This window comes from Taudactylus pleione, unplaced genomic scaffold, assembly GCF_031769625.1.
Source record: "Taudactylus pleione unplaced genomic scaffold, aTauple2 ptg000921l, whole genome shotgun sequence".
In the NCBI taxonomy this organism is placed as follows: Eukaryota; Metazoa; Chordata; class Amphibia; order Anura; family Myobatrachidae; genus Taudactylus; species Taudactylus pleione.
The window spans coordinates 657,136-679,211 of NW_028285322.1; the positions used below are offsets into that span (position 1 = coordinate 657,136).

The window sequence follows — 22,076 nt, forward strand, 5'->3', positions numbered from 1 at the left end:
GTGTGATGATGCAGTGGGATCTGTGAGGGGGTGTACTGGTGTGATGATGCAGTGGGATCTGTGAGGGGGTGTACTGGTGTGATGATGCAGTGGGATCTGTGAGGGGCAGTGTGTGATGATGCAGTAGGATCTGTGAGGGTGTACTGGTGTGATGATGCAGTGGGATCTGTGAGGGGTGTACAGGTGTGATGATGCAGTGGGATCTGTGAGGGGCAGTGTGTGATGATGCAGTGGGATCTGTGAGGGGGTGTACTGGTGTGATGATGCAGTGGGATGTGAGGGGTGTACAGGTGTGATGATGCACTGAGATCTGTGAGGGGCAGTGTGTGATGATGCAGTGGGATCTGTGAGGGGGTGTACTGGTGTGATGGTGCAGTCTGGTCTGTGAGGGGTGTACTGGTGTGATGATGCAGTGGGATGTGAGGGGTGTACAGGTGTGATGATGCAGTGGGATCTGTGAGGGGCAGTGTGTGATGATGCAGTGGGATCTGGGAGGGGGTGTACTGGTGTGATGATGCAGTGGGATGTGAGGGGTGTACAGGTGTGATGATGCAGTGGGATCTGTGAGGGGCAGTGTGTGATGATGCAGTGGGATCTGTGAGGGGGTATATTGGTGTGATGGTGCAGTGTGGTCTGTGAGGGGTGTACTGGTGTGATGATGCAGTGGGATGTGAGGGGTGTACAGGTGTGATGATGCAGTGGAATCTGTGAGGGGGAGTACTGGTGTGATGATGCAGTGGAATATGTGAGGGGTGTACAGGTGTGATGATGCAGTGGGATCTGTGAGGGGGTGTACTGGTGTGATGATGCAGTGGAATATGTGAGGGGTGTACAGGTGTGATGGTGCAGGGTGATCTGTGAGGGAGTGTAGTGGTGTGATGATGCAGTGGACTCTGTGAGGGGGAGTACTGGTTTTATGGTGCAGTGGGATCTGTGAGGGGGTGTACTGGTGTGATGATGCAGTGGTATGTGAGGGGTGTACAGGTGTGATGATGCAGTGGGATCTGTGAGGGGGAGTGTGTGATGATGCAGTGGGATCTGTGAGGGGGTGTACTGGTGTGATGATGCAGTGGGATGTGAGGGGTGTACGTGTGTGATGATGCAGTGGAATCTGTGAGGGGAAGTACTGGTGCAGTGTGATCTGTGAGGGGGAGTACTGGTGTGATGGTGCAGTGTGATCTGCATATAAGACTTTTTTTTTCTTGCGGCCCACACATTCTTAGACCATGAATATTCGGCCTGGTTGGTATTTTGAGTTTGACATGCCTGCTGTACATTGTATTTAATAAAGCACTCTCTTTATGTGCTATGTTTCTCTCAGGCTGGGTTCCTCAGGGACCCAAAGAAGGGGCACCATGAACTATGTAGTAAGTAAATAAAGACAATGTAGGACCAGGTGACATGTTCCCTTTAAGGCTCTCCTAATAATAGTATTTGTTGCCTAAGCAGACATTACTTCCCCATACAAGTTTGTCTCTACTGTACTAGGGTCAATGTACTACTAAGTCTATATAAACACAGCTATTTTGAAGCATTAAAATGGAATTTACCACGACTAAACAATGTTAAAAGATAAATGCCTTTGCACGTCTAACTGGGCAAATATGTTTGGCGACATGCCAAACATGTATTCGACTGTGTGATGGACATGTGATGTCCATCACACAGTCGAATAACTGGTTAGTCTTCCCACAAACACACACATTACTGTCCAATACTGGATGAATGTTTTCTTGAAGCTGGAAGCAGTGTCATGCATGCAATTCTGAATTCGTGCAACAGAGTTCTAAGAGTCCTATATATCTATTTCCCAAAGTGGTTGCCTTGTTAAAATTGTGCATGGACCTCTACTATCTGTTGGTAGGTTGCCTCTACAGACATTCAGAATAAACCAAGAGAGTGAGTTACTACCAAGTGGTGCTCTAGGGACTTTATAGTAGAAACTTTCAAAACCTCAAACGTTATTCTTATTCTATTAAAATGATTAAATCAAAAGGATTCTTTATTGTAGCAAAACATGTTTAAAAACAGATAAAGGTGCTGCTAAGTTAGAAAAGTGTATGTTTTGTCATTAACTTATTCTGAAAAATGCATTGGTTTACTATGGGTAGGCATTTTGTAACCAGATGTATTTGTTTTGTAAAAAGCACTGTCACTAGATACATCCACTTGCATCTGTTAGCTTAATGTTTTTTCATTTAGTAGCTTTTATAGTGTTACAGGCTATAAATAATAGCAAAGGTTTGTACCACACAGAGCAATCCATACTGTAGATGGGTCTATAAGTTTTGATATGTTCAGTTGCCAGATACATATATTATTTACTTATGCTGCATTTAATGCACACAGTTCATAAGTCTCTGATTTACAAATAGGATTCCGTACTAATCAATAACAATTTATATAATATGGGCTGTATTCAGTGGTCATTAAATCTGGATGCAGACTTGTAGACTGCATTTATTGGCAATAAATTTAGTAGGATGGCGAGCTGTCAACACACGTAGAAATGAAGCAATAGCAAAATGTCCGACTGCAGATCACTATGCACCACCAATGATTTATGAATTAATAATCTGTAATAGTGAAATTAATGGTCTAGAATACAGGCTAACCCGTGAGGGGTAGGTTAGTTTATTAGAGCGAATGCAAATAATACAACTTGAGTCTGGACCACTTGCCCATAGCAACCCAGCAAGTTCTAAAAAATGCATGTTCTAAAAAAATATGGATGACAGGTGCAAGGGTATTATGTACTGAGTGCCAGTGTGCTATCTACTAAAAGTATCAAAAGAGCAAGATGCTTTCTACAAAAAAAAAATTGTGATAAAAGCCGCTGCTGTACTAAACACTCTTATAAGAGTACTGTTTCCTTTGTCAACCATTAATTATTAATTATATAGGAACGATGTATGATTAAGCATACTCCATAACTAACCATACATTCTTTAAAATAAGTTAATAATAAAAAGAGTGCATCAAGATTATACTTAGGGAATTTGATATGCCAGCTTTTATTGCATATTGCTGATAAGATACCACATGTGACACTAAGCTGATAAAGTCCTCACAATAGATAAAAATGCGTGGGAGAAATACAGCAAGAAGTCACAAATAATAAATAATAAATAAATCAGAAGATATTTGACTACTGTACCTGGTTTCTCTCCAGTATACGTTTTATGGTGGATAAGACATAACTACTTTTTAAAAAGACGTTTCTAGCTTCTACTATACCTCTACTCTCTGTTTTTAAAAATATTTTGCTACAATAAAAATTCTATTGATTTCATCATTTTAATAGAATTAAGCTGGCCACACATCTAAAGATTATCTGTCCAACCAGCCAACTAGTTGACTGGTTGGAATGAAAATCTGGTAAGGTATGAAAGCAAATGACAATCAGCAATTTGCTCCCAAATGCCGGAAAATGAACAAAAACTGTTGTCTGAACAAATTGTTTAGATCAGACATTTAACAAACTTGTCTGATGACCATTTTCATCTGTTTTCTGGCATTTAGGAGCAAATTGCTGATCATCAGTTACTCCCATACGTTACCAGATTTTCATTCCAACCAGCCAACGAGTTGACAGATAATCTTTAGATGTGTGGCCAGCTTAAGAATAAAGTTTGATGTTTTTAAAGTTTCTACTATTGAGTCTCTATAGCAGCACATTATAGTAACTGTTATTTCGTTTTGTTTTTATAATGTTTGCGTAAAAACAGTTAAAGTGATGGCACACTCAAAGATAATACAGATTATATTATAATTATTGCATTATAACAGATATGGAACTAAGTATAGTTTTGATTATTATTTTGTTCAGGAAAATCTCATGTTTGTATAGTCTTTAAAGTCACCAATCTCCACAGATGGCAGGTATAAGTTTCCTACATCACCAAAGTCTGGCTATATGGTTTCCTATGGCAGTTAAATTACTGATCATTAACCTTCAACTCAGAGTGATCTCTTTGACACCTGGACATTGCTTCCCAAGGGCCTTGAATTCAGATAGACCAGGGGTAGCCAACCTCGGTCCTCGTGAACTACCAACAGTTCACGTTTTCCAGACCACCTAGCAGGTGCACAGGTGTATTCATTACTAACTAACACATTTGAAAAGATCCACAGGTGGAGCTAAATATATCACTTGTGATTCTGTGAGGAGACCTACAAAACATGCACCGTTAATAGCTTTTGAGGACCAGGGTTGGCTACCACTGAGATAGACAATACCACATCTGGTGCTTAGTAAACCCATAAGTTGGGCACCTGCAGCTAGCAGGTCATGATAGAAGCATCTTGCATTCTGCAGTAGGCAGATCACCAAGTATACTGTCTGAGCTGGTAGGCAAATGGGCGCTCCATTTTAAGTCTTTTTTTTTCGGAACTTGTGCAATCCGCAGTTCCTGGAAACAGACATAAAGGGGGAACTCAATTAGCCATGGTAATTAGCCACGGTAATTACCTGTGGCGGTAAATTTAATTAGCTGGGTTTACACTGTGTGATTAACCACAGAGAAACACTTTCCAGTGCAACTTCAGGTGCTGCTTGGAAAGGTCAGCAAAAAAAGGCGCCCTCTGGGTTTAACGCACGGGAGAATGGGCATATCCCATGGCTAATTGATTCCCACCCCACAGTATATGTTGTGCAAACAAATTGCATCTCCCAATCTGCGCACAACATGTCAGACTCAGGTATCCGTCATTGATATGTCAACAGTTCCAATGGTCATTCGTTTATATATCCCTTCCCCATCCAACTGATTCCTTGTATTCCATGGAAGAGAAGACAAGAAATGGGGTTGGCACTGTCCATCACCCCCCAATTGGTCTTGGTTGTTCCATCTGACCATTTGATCAGTTACCCTTTCACTCTTCCTATTTGGCTGGACCATCTTCCTCAAATCTCTTTATTTCGTCTAGGCCCAACAGAATTTTCTTTAATGGCATAGTTTTTGAAACCAGGATTATTAGGTAAAAAGGTGTAGCCAGCCAAAACAGTCAAACGATGAACTCTTTTTCTCCCATTTATCATGGTGTTGGGAAAGCCACCTTGGTGTGAGAAACAGTGTTTTCCAGCCAAGATCTTTATCTTGCTTGCTCATTTTCATCAAAAGGGGTCTGGAAAATGACTGAGCAGGTTTTTCGCTTCCCATTGCTTGTTTTGGTATTTCAGGGCCAACTCCAAAAGTCTAAGTCTTTCTACAAGGCTTCCCTACTATTTCCCTTTATCACCATGGCATCTGAATCTGGTTCTAAAGTTCCTGCAAGATGTCCATTTGAGCTTTCAATCTGTTCCTTTATGTTTTCTCTCATGGAAGATCAATTTTCTCTTAGCCATTGTTTCAACTAGGCAGGTATCTAAGCTGGTAGCTCCTTTGTAGCTATCAAACTTTTTTTTCCATAAAAACAAGGAGGTCCTTCTTACAGTTGTCCTTGTTCCAACCTATAGTTGTCTCTTGTTTTAATTTTTCATATTTGCCATCCTTTGAATAGCATTCCCACATACCTTTCCCAAATTTGTGGCCAACTGATGCATTAGAAAGGGAGCATTTAATATTTGCAAATCATAACCATGTGTCCTTCTGCAGCAAGTAATTAATGATAAGTAAAAAAAATATTCCCTTTTCTGTAAATCCCAAATTTAACAGTAAATTATATTGCAGAAAACAGATAAATCCTTACTATTATTTAATTTATCTACAGATTCCTGAAAGTAGATTCAACATTTGAACACTTCCAGTTACAGTCTAGGAAAAAACGTAATATACCCCTTCAGTAGCAATGCCTACAGTTACAGAAACTAAGCCATCCACTGTCACAGCTGACAGCTATGAAAAGAGAGTTTGCACTGAAAAATGGGATGGAGCTCAAAATTTTCTCAACATGTATATGACAAGCCTGGCACCGAAACACAATGCTTGAACATCTATGGTTAAATATAATAGGGTGAGAGTTTAGAAAATGTGAGTGTTTAGCAGTAAACCCTCACATTGGTCGAGTTTTATCTTCAAAATGGGAAAACATCTGGATGAGAGTTTAAATCGTGAGAGTTTTTTTGAGTCTGAAACACATGTGAGTTTGCCTATTCTCGGACTCTATTACATTGGCAGAGTTTAAAAAGTATCAGAGTTTACTGCTAAACTGTCACATTTTCTAAACTCTCACCCTATTACATTTGGCCCCTAGTATCTATCAGCTATGTGTGCAAGAATTTGGTAATCCTGGAGGTCCTGTAGGGAAAGATCACTAGCAAAGGTGTGCATGGAGGCAGTCTCTAAACAGAAAGAATTATCCATAAGTGGACATCCCTATGATGTAAATTATAAACCAGTACCTCTGTCTCCATGAAGTCAAACTCCGGTGCACAGGTATACATCAATGTGTCGAAATCCTTGTAACTAGTAAACTTTGACTTGAGTATGTTGAATATATGTGCCTGAAAAAAAAGTTAGTTTAAAATGTACATATACTTCAAGACACTATAGGGTATACAGTATGTAATAGCCTAAGGACTGCAGGCATCAGCGAGTCCCGTGTGAGACTGCCCAATGTTTTATAGTAGCAGTCATTTAAAAGGCCAAATAAACCTGGTTTTGCCTTACAAATGACTGCTACTTTAAAACATCGGGCAGTCTCGCACGGACTCGCCGATGCCTTCAGTCCGCAGGCTACTACACAATCCCCACTATGTTTTAAAAGAAAAAAAATGAAAGCAGCACTTTTCAAAAGTCCATCAGTAGGCTCTCCAGAGGTCACTTTTATATTTAAGATGTGTTTACTTGGTGAGAACTACTAAACCTTCACTACCAATATTTCATGAGTTACTAATACAGTAAATAGGATGCAGTACATTTGTATTTGATACTAACTCAAATGACAATATAAAAACTGAAAAAAAAGAAACTATGCCCATGCTCGGTTTCCCTTATTATATATGGCACCAGTTGTGTGGCAACATCAATGCCATATGTGACTACAATGAAATATGTTTATTGCTACTAATGCAAAACTGCATATTTTGCTCTGAAAGTATAAGATGTTAACCTATTTAACAGAGAGAAGAGTAAATTTTAAATGCAATTTAATGGTGTTTGAAGCACATTAGATAGTGTAGGAATGTGCAGAAAATGAGGAGCCTTTGACACAGGGCAGCAAGCTTATATGTTTCAATATATACAAATACTCATGTTTTCATTTGCTAGGAAAACACACAAATTTAAACTGGTAGAGAACCAACAGCAATTGTCTACCTAGTTTGAACTATTAATTAATTTAAAATTGTAAACAAATTTTTAACACTAATATATATATGTGGGGAGGATCGGTATGAAATCCCGCCGGACGTGACCCAGGTGGACGTAATACCAACGCCGGAAGCTCAACAGGACTAGATCCCGACGCGTTAAGTATCTCATCCATCCCTAACCTTTCCCCCCCCCTAATCCTCCTTTAGGGGTGCCTAACCCTAACCTCCCCCACAAGTGCCTAACCCTAACCTCCCCCCAGGGGTGCCTAAACCTAACCCCCCCCCACACCCTAAACCTAACTCTCCCGAGGGGGTACCTAAACCTAACCTCCCCCGGGGGTGCCTAACCCTAACCCCCCCTTCCCCTAGCCTATGCCTAACCCTCCCGGGGGGGGGGTGCCTAACCCCAATTCCCCCCCAGGAGCCCCTAACCTAAACGGCGGCTGTCCGCTGCTGCCGCCCGGCATACCTTCATTCGGTATGCCGTGCATCGGTCTCGCAGCGCCTGGCTAATGATAGGCGTCGGGATTTCGACACCTATCATTAGTACCTTGCCGGGATATGACAGTTGGGAAGCCGGCGGTCGGTATTTCGACCATAGGCTTCCTGACTGCATGCCATGTGGTGACAGTAGGGCACTGAGCACTGTACAAATGATTATGCCCACTGTGGGACCCTCTCTCAGCAGAAGGAATTGCTGAGAGAGGGTCCCACAGCGATCCATAATGAATCAGGCCCATAGTCAAGAGACTCAGTTGTTATTCAGAACAAGTACCAGAATAAGTGATGGACTGTGGAATGGTTACTTGTGAATAATGAGACAGTATGAGCATTTCAGAAACTGATAATTTTTACTTAGTGGTGTACAAAGCAAAAAAAACAAAAAGGAGAGTGGCAGTTCTATGGGCAAAAATGCCTTGTAAAAGAGAGGTCGGAGGGGAATGGCTGGACTGGTACAAATGAACAGGAGCATGATAGTAGCTCAAATAACCATGTTTTACAACCGCGGCATGCAGAAGTAAATCTCTGAATGCACAGCACATTGTGGATCAATTACAGCAGCTGACCACTCCCATCAACTAAGAACAGGAACTGAGGCTATAGTGTACACAGGCTCATCATAGCTTTACAGTTAGATTGGAAAAACGTTGCCTGGTCTGACCAACCTAAATTTGTACTGCAACATGCAGATGGTTGGGTCAGAAATTGGTGTAATCCGCATGAATCCATTATGCCCTGTGTCCACACGTCAGGCTGGTGGTGGTATGGTGTGAGGGATATTTAAATGGCACAATTAAACCACTTAAAACAAAGTGATCATTAAATGTTACAGCCTACCTGGGTATTTTGTGGACAATGAGCAATCCTTTATGACCACAGTATACCTAGCTTCTAATGGATACCTTCAGCAGGACAACCGTGTCACAAAGTGATCACCATCGCAAACGGATTCCATTAAAATGACATTGAGTTCACTGTACTCCAATAGCCTCCACAGTTACCAGATCTCATTCAAATAGAGCACCTTTAGGTTGTGGTGGAATGGAAGATTTACAGTATGAAGTGCAGTTGACAAATCTGCAGCAACAGTCTTATCTTATCATATCAACATGGACCAGAGTCTCTAAGGAATGTTTCCAGGGCCTTGTTGAATCCACATAATAAATAATTCAAGATATTCTAGAATGCAAGTGGGTCCTTACCTGTACTAGAAAGGTGAACATTATACAGTAGCCATTGATGATTTATCAATAGTAAATATATGATATCTTAAAGTTGACTGAAATGGTAAAGTAGATTCATACAACATAAAATGGGGGAGAGTTAGCCTCAGACGTATCAGCAATCGCAACTGTTAACATGGTAGCTGCTGCAAAAGCACTGTTATGGTAATGCAGCAGGAGGCGACATGTCTCCAGTATGCATTACTGATCCGAGCTGCGTTTTTGGACACAGCCTCGGATTATCTGCGTGATCCTCTGCCGGCTGAGTGACCATGGGGGTCACCCAAGCTGGCGATCGCAATTGCTCAAAAGAGGCCAGGAAATCTCTGTCAGCCGAAGGAGATGCTAGCCTATTTCATCCCCTCCAACGGCGGCAACACACCTCTGTTTTGGGAAACGGAGGCCGTTGCCGCTCCCTGCCTGCCCAGAAACGGCAGCAAACTGTCAATCACTGACAGTCTGCAGCCGAACTGTGGGCCTGATTCAGACCCGCTCGCAAGCGCTGAGCGCTCGCAAGCGGGTCAATGTTGGGCCAGTGCGCATGCGCACGATGGAGCCGGGTCTGTCGTACGCATGCGTGAGACCCGGATAGCGACGGGCAAGCCGTCGCTATGGGTCTCACTACAGAGGGGGCGTGCTGTCGATGGTGAGTGACAGCATGCCCCCTTTGGTGGGCGTGCCGGGGGCGTGGCTGGCCAGACGGAGGCGTTCCCATGGGAACGCCTACCGTCTGGGGCCGGCCCCACTGACATCACAAGTGATGTCAGTGGGAGTGCTTTTGGCTCTGATAGAGCCAAAAGCACTCCAGGGCTTGCGGCAGACGGGACCCTACCACAAGGGTCTCGTCGCAAGCCCGATGGTCGTGATGGTCTTGACCATCGCGACCATCTTTTTGTCCGCTCGCTGTAGCTGTGGGTGGTCACCCACAGCTATGCGAGCAGCCAGGAGGCCGCTCCAAAATCAGGAAGGACGGCCCTGATTCAGAGTGAGCGCTCTGTCAGAGCATCCGGCTCTGAATCAGGGCCAGTGTGCAGGAGTGCAGACCGGGACTGCACATGCGCAGTATGGGTCCTGCTGCGGCGCAGTGCTGTTAGAAACGGAGATGTGCGCTAACCATCGGGTTAGCGTACATCTCTGAATTAGCCCCCATGTGTATATTTATTCCAATATCCCTAGTTACGATCATATTACAGCAATAGGATGTGCATCCCATGGGTTAAATCTACTTCATGACACCACAAGGTTCAGTACTCTGCAATATACTTATGTTGTAACTGCAGTTTTGAAGAAACAGCAATAGTTAGAGACCTTGAAGTACCCAGAAGCATAAAGGTACTGGATAAGGAGGTCTGCTGGGTTCAGCTGCAGAACTTCCTGAAGATTTTAAATCCAATTTTTTCAGAAATCATTGCACCTGAATCATAGTCCACTTCCTTCCGATGTTCCTCATCATATGGCCCAATAAAATTATCTGTTGTACTTGTCAGGTGAGATGGACTTAAGATGTAAATATTAAAAGCTAGAACCTCTATACAGATAGGAACAATTGTATTGCCAATCAATGCTCACTAGTGCATTTCTCTTGGATACCAGATTCAAAAGGAAGAAATGTTCATGATTTGGTACTATAATGCTATAAATTAAAAAGAAAATATGCCCTGCATGTTGTAATAAACATCTCAAAAATATATATACAGTACGTTTCAACAGGACTGTTTCTTTAGGTGACATATAATTTTTTTTTAAGTATTTTCTTTTTACTGAAACAAATTGTGTTAAGGATTCTGTTAAAGTTTGACTTATCCAGTACTCCAATGTTTTTCATGATTTTAGATGTATAGACTGCAAAGCATAACAAATTAGTGTCCCACATTAAAGATCACATGGAAGTTCACAAGATCAGGGAATGTGCACACTACTTTAACTAAAACTTCCACTTTAATTGCTGTGCATCTACTGTAAATCTTAGATGCAAATCTTCATGTCAAGATGAACATACTCACATCATCTCTAACACCAAGTATCTTGGATGTTAGTGCTTTCAAGACGACAGTACCCAAGATCCAAGCCAACACCTGTAAAATCTGAAAGCAAAAAAATTTGTTTTAGACAAAAACAGTAGCACCAATCTATTTAACAAACTACAGTTGTGTCCTCTTACATCCTTGGCGATCGCATTATAAACGTGCGCATGCATCGCGCCATGCATTTACCCGTAGCAGCGTATGCTACAGAACGGTTTGGCATGTACTGTGATCGCAGCATGCAATTCTTTGGAGTTGCGGGTGCGAACGCATTGTGCGTATCCGCTCGCGGGCACATGCATCGTGTCATGCATGGTGCGATTTGCCATGTACGCAGCAAAGATGTAGCAGGACACATCTGTAGTAGTTTCATTTAATTATTTTAACATTTCTGCTCTTCGACAAGTGCTGAATATACTCTAATCATGTCTTTGGAAACCAGTTAATATTAAAACAGGAAGTTAGTTAGTGACTAGTGTACTAGAGTTGCAGTAACTCAAGGGAACTTCAAGGATTTATCAGAAAGCAAAACGAATGTACTGTAAATTCCAAGACTAAAGCTAGGTACAAAATTGCATAATGTGTAGCACAGATATTGGGGCTTTCAATTTGCTGAAAAATTGCCCAGTTTGTTGGCCCGATCAAATAAAACTGACAGTGTATCTTACCTAGCTTAACAAAGACATCAATTCAGTTAGCTAAATCTGTATCAAGACTTATCATTCAGTAATAATTGACTAAACATTATTATTTGTTGTTATCCATTATACAAATAAAATTAACATAAAAGTCAATATCTTAATATGGGGAAATTCAATTTGAATTGATTGCATAAGAAATATAATAACATAAAAAAATAGCCATCTGCATTATTATTTTAAATTGTAGTTTTATGCAGAGGAGAGTTTTACTACAACTTTAATAAAATGTGCACATAGAGACACAAAATAACAGAACAACAGCTGACCATATAACGTACTGTAAACGTACAAAAGTCATAAACAATATTAGCTGTTACTAAAGGCATATATAATTTTTGCACCATTATAGACATAGCATTAGAAGGCACAAAGGTACTATACTGTATATGACTACAGCTTTTTGTTTGGACAATGGATGGTTAAATAAGAGCTTCTGAAACCGGATACATACATCTGAAGATACTGCCAATTAAACAGTGCAATGCATCAAGCAGAAATCTCATTTCTAAAATATGTTACTTCACTAGTGTTCCACCACCAAGCTATGAATTGCACTACATTTGATATAGGTAATGGAAGGCTCTTGAGAACTTTGGTGCTAACATTTATTAACTGGTGGATGGACTGGTGTGTTTGAGTTGAGCCTGCTGTCTACCAAATCAATGTGTACTATCCACGCGGAGATTCCTAGGAGTTCCATATGTACAACAGTCACCTCCTAAAACTAAAATGTAATTTCTTTGTTTGTTTTTCATTTGTATTGCAGATTTTTGAATATAATTAATTTTGCATAGAACACTTTATTCTGATACTAAAAGTTCCCCAAGAATCTGTAATGTGTTTGTTTAGAAATACTTGTATACCATTAATACTATTTTAGTTTGTATTAATGAAAAAGTTTTATTTGTCACAAATTGATATCTATTTAAGATCATTACAATTTATATATATGTTTTTAAAGATTATGTTTCCTATTATTCATGGTTACAAATTATTTATGTCATGCAAGACTTACCCATGTTACAAGTGCCATATTTTCCATCTTTAAAAAGTGTCTGTTCTTAACAATAATCTGTAAAAAAAAAAAAAAATTATAAATGACTACAAAAAAAGCCATAAGTGCACTTGACTAGTTGACCTTCATTTGTATGTAGTCAGCAAAGTGGTATCGTGGATAGCATTCCTGCCTCACAGCTGGGGTCATGGGTTCAACTCCTATCAGGGCCATCTCTGTATGGAGTCTATGGGGAGAATTCAATTAGCCGTGAAAAGTTTTCATGGGTGAAAAAGGGAGGTAGCCTCGGACTATTCAATTAGGCTTCCTTTTTCACCCAATACCTTTGTTAACGCCAATAAATTGATGTGTTAACATGCGTTAACACACAGATCCGTGAAAAGTTCATGACTTTGTGCATTAACAGGGTCGTGGCACCTGTTAACAGTCTAGTTATCTTGGATTTTTTTTTTCAATGCCTGTGCAGTGGTTAAAAAAAATCTCTGATAACTGCTGCACTTTAGGGCTAATTAAATAGCCCTGGGGTATCCATTAGCCATCAGTAAATTACTATTAACTGAATTCCCCTTTACACGTGTTCTCTGTGGGTTTCCCCCAGGCGGTTTCCATATACACTGGATGTATAGGTAAATTATTTGGCTTGAACAAAAATTGATCTCTGGAAGGGAATTTAGAATGTATGCTCCAAAGGGGAAAGGACTTATGTAAATAATCTGAATAGCATAGTGTAAAATGACTGTGCTATATATATAAAAATATGTTATAATACAAAATGTAACAATTACAACAAACTAAACTTTAACAAAGTATAAACATTTTGGTCATCAGTTAGCATTATAAGCAAATCCAGCTAAATGACACAAATTTGACAAACTCTGCAAAGAATGAAATACCCCTTTTTTGCATCCAGTAAAAAATACTGCCTGCTCTTGCAAGTGGCACACAAATCATGTGTAGATTTGTTTTTCTACTGCGATTTAGTCGATTAAGGTTGTACCCAACTCTAAAGGGGGTATTCAATTAGCCGTGATAAAGCTAAAACTTGTCATGCATTGAGTTTTTGCAAGAATTTTGCATATAACGTCTATGTGAGCTCTCGTTTTTAATTGCAAGAGTCACGTTGCACCATTTACGCAAAAGTTCTTGCTGCTTTTACCAGCGGTAATAGTAAGTGAAAATGGGGAAATCTGGCAGTACCCCAAAAGGAAAGGTGATATAGGATATCAGTATAGAAGTGTATTAGTGGCCCTAATAAAAGTTTTGGGGGTTCTTTAATTGTCTCAAATGGCTGTTAAAAGCATTTTTCTAAAGCAGTGAAAAAATTATGGAAAGCAAGTGTTTTTGGCAAAATAAATGTTCTACTTAAATTGGGGGGGGGTGCATAAAAATCCCTATATGTATATATTTGTGTCATTTAATGACACTTTTACAAAAAACTTTAAAATACAACTAACATCCACTTGCAATCTTAAAACAGGATTTTGGCACTTACCGATAAATCCCTTTCTCCGATTCCACAGGGGACACTGGAGGCCAAAGACAGTGCAGTATAGACGGTGCTAAGTGGAGCTGGCACTTTAAATCTTTTGAAGTGTGACTAGCTCCTCACCCTCTATACCCCCCTACACAGTCTTAGGAAATTGTGCCCGAGGGGAGCTGAGAAAAACAGAAGAGGAGACGAAAGTACACAAAACATTTGAAAAGGGTTAAATAACAGAAATACAACCAGAGACAACAAACAGGTCTCTAACATTCATAACTTAAAATAAATGACTACAAGCGTTGCAGGAAGGAACAGCGCAGGGTGGGCGTCCAGTGTCCCCTGTGGAATCGGAGAAAGGGATTTATCGGTAAGTAATAAAATCCTGTTTTCTCCTTCATCCACTAGGGGATACTGGAGGAGAAGTGTGACTAGCTCCTCCCCCTTCTATACCCCCCCCGCCCCCAAGCCTCACTTAGAAAGCTGTACCCGATGGGAGCTGAGAAAAAACAAACGGAAGAGGAAGAGGCGAAGCAAGTACACAGAACATGGGAAAAGATTGAAAAACAGAAAAACAACCAGAGACAACAAATCAGTGTCCAGCAGACATAACATAAAAAGACCCCAACCCTGGTAGGAAGGAACAGCGCAGGGTCGGCATCCAGTGTCCCCTGTGGAATCGGAGAAAGGGATTTATCGGTAAGTACCAAAATCCTGTTTTGTCCTTCATCCACTAGGGGACACTGAAGCCCAAAGACAGTGGGGGGGACGCCCCATAGATCCCATTACGGGCAGGAAAGCACTGCGAACCCTGTCAAACAGACTGGCCATACTGTGCTGCAGAGGCCACAAATATGTCAAATCTATAAAAAAGAATAAAGGAATGCCGGCAAGACCCAATAGTCGCTCGGCAAAGTAACTCCATCGAAAACCCCGCGAGCAGCTGCTCACAAGGAACCCATGGAGCGAGTGGAATGTGCTGTAATAGAAATCGTAGGCTCCCTAGATGAAGACATATCAGTCAGGTGCATAAATATTGGGACATTGACAGAATTTTCATATTTTGGCCTCTATTCACCACCACAATGGCTTTGCAATGAAACAAACAAGATGTGCTTTAACTGCAGACTTTTAGATTTAATTTGAGGGTAATTACATCCAAATCAGGTGAACAGTGTAGGAATTACAATGGTTTCTATATGTGCCTCCCACTTTTTAAGGGGCCAAAAGTAATGGGACTATCAACTCAAAAGCTATTTCATGGACTAGTGTGCGCTATTCCCTCGTTATTTCATTATCAATTAAGCAGGTAAAAGGTCTGGAGTTGATTCTAGGTGTGACATTTGCATTTTTTATTAGTTGCTGTCAACTCTCAATATGAGATCCAAAGAGCTGTCACTATCAGTGAAGCAAGCCATCATTAGGCTGAAAAATCAAAACAAACCCATCAGAGAGATAGCAAAAACATTAGGTGTGGCCAAATCAACTGTTTGGAACATTCTTAAAAAGAAAGAACGCATCGGAGAGCTCAGCAACACCAAAAGACCCGGAAGACCACGGAAAACAACTGTGGTGGATGACAGAAGAATTATTTCCCTGGCAAGAAAAACCCCTTCACAACAGTTGGCCAAATCAAGAACACTCTCCAGGAGGTAGGTGTATATGTGTCAATGTCAACAATCAAGAGAATACTTCACAAGAGTGAATATAGAGGGTTCACCACAACATGTAAACCATTGATGAGCCACAAAAACAGGAAGACCAGATTAGAGTTTGACAAACGACATCTAAAAAAGCCATTACAGTTCTGGAACAACATCCTATGGACAGATGAGACAAAGATCTACTTGTACCAGAGTGATGGGAAGAGAAGAGTATGGAGAAGGAAAGGAACTGCTCATGATCTAAAACATACCACCTCATCAGTGAAGCATGGTGGTGGTAGTGTCATGGCATGGGCATGTATGGCTGCCAATGGAACTGGTTCACTTGTATTTATTGATGATGTGACTGCTGACAAATGTAGCAGAATGAGTTCTGATGTGTTTCGGGCAATATTATATGCTCATATTCAGTCAAATGCTTCAGAACTCATTGGACGACGCTTCACAGTGCAGATGGACAATGACCCGAAACATACTGCAAAAGCAACCAAAGAGTTTTTTAAGGCTAAAAAGTGGAATGTTATGCAATGGCCAAGTCAATCCCCTGACCTGAATCCGATTGAGCATGCATTTCACTTGATGAAGACAAAACTGAAGGGAAAATGCCCCAAGAATAAGCAGGAACTGAAGACATTTGCAGTAGAGGCCTGGCAGAGCATCTCCAGGGATGAAACCCAGCATCTTGTGATGGCTATGCGTTCCAGACTTCAGGCTGTAATTGCCTGCAAAGGATTTGTAACAAAGTATTAAAAAGTGAAAGTTAGATTTAGTATTGTTTAGTTTGTCCCATTACTTTTGGCCCTTTAAAAAGTGGGAGGCACATATAGAAACTGTTGTAATTCCTACACCGTTCACCTGATTTGGATGTAATTACCCTCAAATTAAATCTGAAAGTCCGCAGTTAAAACACATCTTGTTTGTTTCATTTCAAAACCATTGTGGTGGTGAATAGAAGCCAAAATATGAAAATTCTGTCAATGTCCCAATATTTATGCACCTGACTGTATATGCCTGTCTGATAGTCAGGCGAATCCAGTGGACCAGTGACTGTTTTGAAGCTGGTCAATCCAGACAAGCAGCATCATACAAAACAAATAGAGTCTGTGTTACATATAAAACAAAAAGTATGGTGGTCGCTCACATCAACTTAATGACATTGCACAGGTGCTTGTAAAGGGTGGGGTTTACACTGAGCTACAGAAAAAAAGGGATTTTCCCTCCAGCACACTGCAGCAAAATCAACAAAAATACTTGAATCCTACATGATAATAGAAATTCAGAGGTATTGGTTTACATACATTTGCAAATATAGGAATAAGCGCTGGGCCAACGTCAAGGCTCCTCTATACCAGCATCCCTAACATTTTGGGGTTCACGTCCGAGACGCAGGGAAGCCCAAAAGAATCCAGCCAAGGACCATCCCCAGGGCATCACACGAAAAATAGAAAAAAGGTGAAAGTGAAGTGTAAAGTATAGTTGTGTAAAGATAAATCAATAAGTGTTAATGGTAAGGGGTTACAATTACATAAATAATAAACAAACAAATAGAAAGGTGATAAAAAAATATCTATGTGAATTAAGTGGTGATGCCCTGAAAAAAGGCCCAGCCAGAGCAACTTCGGGGCCCCATGCCTAAAACGCTCACCCCAAAATAATTGTTGCTATCTAATAGTAGCACCCACCCAATTTTAACCCCTTTTTCTGTAGCTCAGTGTAAACCCCACCCTTTACAAGCACCTGTGCAATGTCATTAAGTTGATGTGAGCGACCACCATACTTTTTGTTTGCAGTTTTGTGTGGCATGAAAGGAGCCAGCATTGGGAGGATGTGTTGGTCTGAATAGTGCCATTAGGAGGTTTCTGGGGTACCTTCTAGGCGAGTCTGCTCTCAGCTTATACATGTACTGTTATTATGAAGCACATTAATTTGTAATTATATGACCCAGAGTGGGTGCTACTATTAGATAGCAACAATTATTTTGGGGTGAGCGTTTGGGCGTGGGGCCCCGAAGTTGCTCTGGCTGGGCCTTTTTTCAAGGCATCACCACTTAATTCACATAGATATTTTTTTATCACCTATTTGTTTGTTTATTATTTATGTAATTTTAACCCCTTACCATTAACACTTATTGATTTATCTTTACACAACTATACTTTACACTTCACTTTCACCCTTTTTCGTGTGATGCCCTGGGGATGGTCCTTGGCTGGATTCTTTTGGGCTTCCCTGCATCTCGGACGTGAACCCCATAATGTTAGGGACGCTGGTATAGAGGAGCCTTGACGTTGGCCCAGCGCTTATTCATATATTTGCAAATGTATGTAAACCAATACCTCTGAATTTCTATTATCATGTAGGATTCAAGTATTTTTGTTGATTTTGCTGCAGTGTGCTGGAGGGAAAATCCCTTTTTTTTCTGTGTTACATATGGCTGCAGTCCTCTCCACATAAATAAGAGTAGCCCCGACGAAGGTGAGTGTTTTAGAAGAACCGGTACCACAATAGGTTGGTTTATGTGGAAAACCGAAAACACTTTTGGAAGAAAGTTCATTCCTGTACAGAGATCCGCTTTATCCTCGTGAAATACCAATTATGGAGAATGACAAAATAGAGCTTCTAGTTCCGATACCCTCCTGGCTGAGGCCAGTGTGAGAAGAAGTGTTACCTTCCATTAAAGGAAATTTAACTCCACCGACTGCAAAAGCTCAAACAGAGGAGACTGTAAGAAAGAAAGTACGAGATACAAATCTCATGTAGCCGTAGGAGGAACAAAGGGTGGTTGTAACCGAATCACACCTTGTAGAAAAATCTGTACCTCCGTATGCAAGACCAACTTCTTCTGGAAGAAAACCGTAAGGGCTGAAATTTGAACCTTCAGCGAACCCATACGCAGACCGGCTGAGAAACCTGCTTGCAGAAAAAGTAGAAATCTGGCTAGGGTGAATTCTGTAGGAGGAGACTCTCTACATATACACCCAGAAACAGAAGTCTTGCAATTACGGTGGTAATGTTTAGAAATACCTTCCTTCCTATCTCTAAACATAGTAGGGATTATCCTGGATGGAATCTATTTTTCATCTCAAAATAGCCCTTTTGACAGCCACGCCTTCCAACGTAGCTGCTTTTAGTTTGGATAGACTAAAGGACCCTGTAGTAAGAGAGCTTGTCTCAGAGGCAGTGGCCACGGATCGTCGATCAGCAGTAGTTGAAGGATGGAATACCAAGCTCTGCGAGGCCAATCTGAAGCTACCAACAGAACCTTGGATTTCTCCCTTTTGATGTAGAATCTGAGGAAGAAGAGTAAACAGATAAACAAATTTAAACCGCCAAGGTGTTGACAATGAGTCCACTGCCACTGCCTCCAGGTCTCTCTTCCTCGAGCAGTAGAAAGGCAGTTGATGATTTTGTCTGAATGCCATGAGGTCGACTTGGGGAAGACCCCACCATTGGTGACAAACCTGCGGGTGTAGTGCTCATTCCCATGTATAAACGTTCTCTTGGCTGAGGTATTCTGCTTTCCAATTTGCTACACCTGGAATGAAGATCACTGAGATTGCCATTGCAAACTTTCCCGCCCAAGTTAGAATCCGGCTTACTTTTAAAGCTACCCGATGTCTGAAGCCGCCGTGGTTAATGTACACCACTGTCGTTGCATTGTCCGACTGGACCCTGATTGCTCGGCTCCACAACAATTGATCTGCTGTCTGAATAGCGTAGAACACTGCCTGCAATTACAATATGTTTATTAGCAGACTCACTTCCTGTGATATCCAGCGGCAGTGGAAGTGCTGTTCCTAAATCACCACTTCACATCCTCTCAGACTCGCGTCTGTGGTGAAAAGAGTCCCATCCCACAATCCGAATCTCTTTCCCTCCAGCAGGTTTATCGAAATAAACCACCAGAGAAGGGGTAACCGAGTACTGGGACTTAACTTTACACGTTGGTGAAGGAAAAGATGGGATCCTGTTCACAGAGATAAGGACTAGCTGAAGAATCCTGGAGAGAAATAATCCTTAAGGAAAAGGCCTCTAATGCCTTGACCATCTTCCCCAGGAGTCGAATGCAAACATGCACCGATACCAGATGATGTTGAAGGCCCATCCTCACCATTTCCTGAATGGAAGTTGCTTTATCCCGATGAAGGAACACTTTCTGACATAAGGTGTCCATGAGCATACCCAGAAACTGTAGCTTCTGTGTGGGTTGCACATGAGACTTGGGAAAATTCAGAATCCACCCATGACGAATGAGACGGCTGTGAGTCACTGACGTTCTGCAGTAATGGAATGGGCCTTCAACAGAAGATCGTACAGGTAAGGGATAATAGTGGTCCCGTTTCCGAAGGAGAGTCGTCATCACTGCCCTGATGAATAACCTGAGGACTGATGATAAGCCAAAAAGTAAGCCCTGAGTTTGGAAATGAGAGTTCCTAAATAAGAATCTCAGGAAAACGCCTGGTGAGGCACCCAGATAGGGATGTGAAGAAGTCGTCCTTGATACCCAGAGATATTGTGAATCACCGCCCCCTAGTCCAGCAATCCCCGACTGAAGGGACTATCTTGAACTTGAAAATCCTTAGGTATAGATTGAGATTCTACAAGTTCAGAATAGGTCTGACCGAGCCGTAAGGCTTCGGAACCACGGAAAAACTGGAGTATAAAACTTTGTCCGGTCTGATTTCTGGGAATCTGGACCACCACTCTCGTGGATAGAAGCTAGTGTATAGTTTGCTGTAAAACGATACTTCTGTCGTTGGAAACTGGGAAATCTGTGCAGAAAAAAAACAGAAAACAAGATAGTGGAGGTGAAATCCTGGACCCAAACGTCTGTAAAAGATTCCGTTCATGGGGAGTGGCCTAACTGTCAATGGAGGCAGTTGAAATTTCTCCGAGCTCCGGCCCTCGTTAGAACCAGCGAGCCTCTGTACCCTCAATAGCGACCAGAAGTGCTCGCTAACTGCTCTGCCCCACTCCCTTATACTTTACATTACCTAAGCGGGTAGCCTCTGCAGAATTGGGGTGTGCTAGGCGCGCTTGCGGCCTACATACTTTCTTCTGAGCCGGGGACTGGAGTCTGAGTTTAGTCGGAGACACCTTGCCTGCGGGCACTCGACTGAGCGCTCCCCGCTGCTGATTACTGGGTGCCTCTCCGGACCATTAACCCCTGCCTCCCTGCCACTGTGCTGTCGGGTCCTGTGCTCCTGATCTTGAGGACGGCTCCAGATGGACATCTCAGCCTCTGGCAGCCATCTTGGATCTTTCCCCTGACGCTAGCAAGTCCCAGCCGGGCTGTCAGCTTTAGAGCCCTGACTGCTGACTAAAGTGCCTCTTCACTGTGAAATACCCCGGAGAGCCTGGAGTGATAGGGGAGACAGTATTACTATTTCAGATAGTCCTGCTTTGTCTGCCCCTCTGTCTTGGCACTAAGATTGCGGTTTTCCTGTTGGCCCTTTCTCTGTGCCTGGAAATCTGCATACTTATCAGTACATGCCCTTTTTCACATGCCCGTCAGGGTTAATATCTCTCATTTATTTTGTCTGCTCTCTCCCTGATATTTTTTGCTCTGGTACTGGTATTTGCCATCTCTTATACACCAGTCCCCTCTTGTGGTACTTAGTGATTACTTCATTAAGTTCTGAAAGCGGCACTTGCTATTAGATATGTTTTTTATTTTTATTTTCTCGTCTCTAATGATCCCCCCGAGGCGCACGATTTAAAGATGCTTAATATTACCACTCAGCCTGCCTGGATCAATATTGTAGAATCCTGTGTTTTATTTCTCATACGTTACTTTTTTGTTTTTTTATTTTTATTTCCATTGCTGCTTCACTATGTTGCAAAGAGGTAAAAAACCTCCACCTTCCACCGCTAATTTTTTCAGATCTAAGTCTAAGGGCTCTCAGAAATCTTCGCTGCTTTCAGAATCCCCGTCCTCCCCATGCTCGTCTGACGCAGGTATTGATCCCCAAATTCAAAAGGTTATGACGGGTTTGTTGGAGGGAGTCCAATCTGCATTCAAGCAAGAATTATCTAAAGCCATAACCGAGTTTAAATCGGAGTGGACGTCTCTCGGTAACAGAACAGACGCTCTGGAATCCAAATCGGACGACTTACGCTGTTCCCAACAACGTCTTGATAAAGAACTCCCTAGGCGTCCTGAATCATTCTCGCCGTAATAACTTACCTATCCGTAACATAACATAGTCCTTGGCT

General features: G+C 41.7%; 1 protein-coding gene across 1 annotated transcript in view; it reads right to left on the reverse strand.

Moving 5' to 3' along the window:
• DPY19L1 (dpy-19 like C-mannosyltransferase 1) overlaps positions 1–22,076 on the reverse strand; it is a gene marked incomplete at its 5' end in the record, with an annotated part of 210,672 nt that overhangs the window by 106,025 nt on the left and 82,571 nt on the right. Inside the window, 3 exons of the mRNA XM_088459640.1 lie at positions 6,344–6,445; positions 10,983–11,063; positions 12,720–12,776. Of these exons, the coding sequence (XP_088315766.1) occupies positions 6,344–6,445; positions 10,983–11,063; positions 12,720–12,776 (240 nt within the window). The remainder of the gene's footprint in view (positions 1–6,343; positions 6,446–10,982; positions 11,064–12,719; positions 12,777–22,076) is intronic.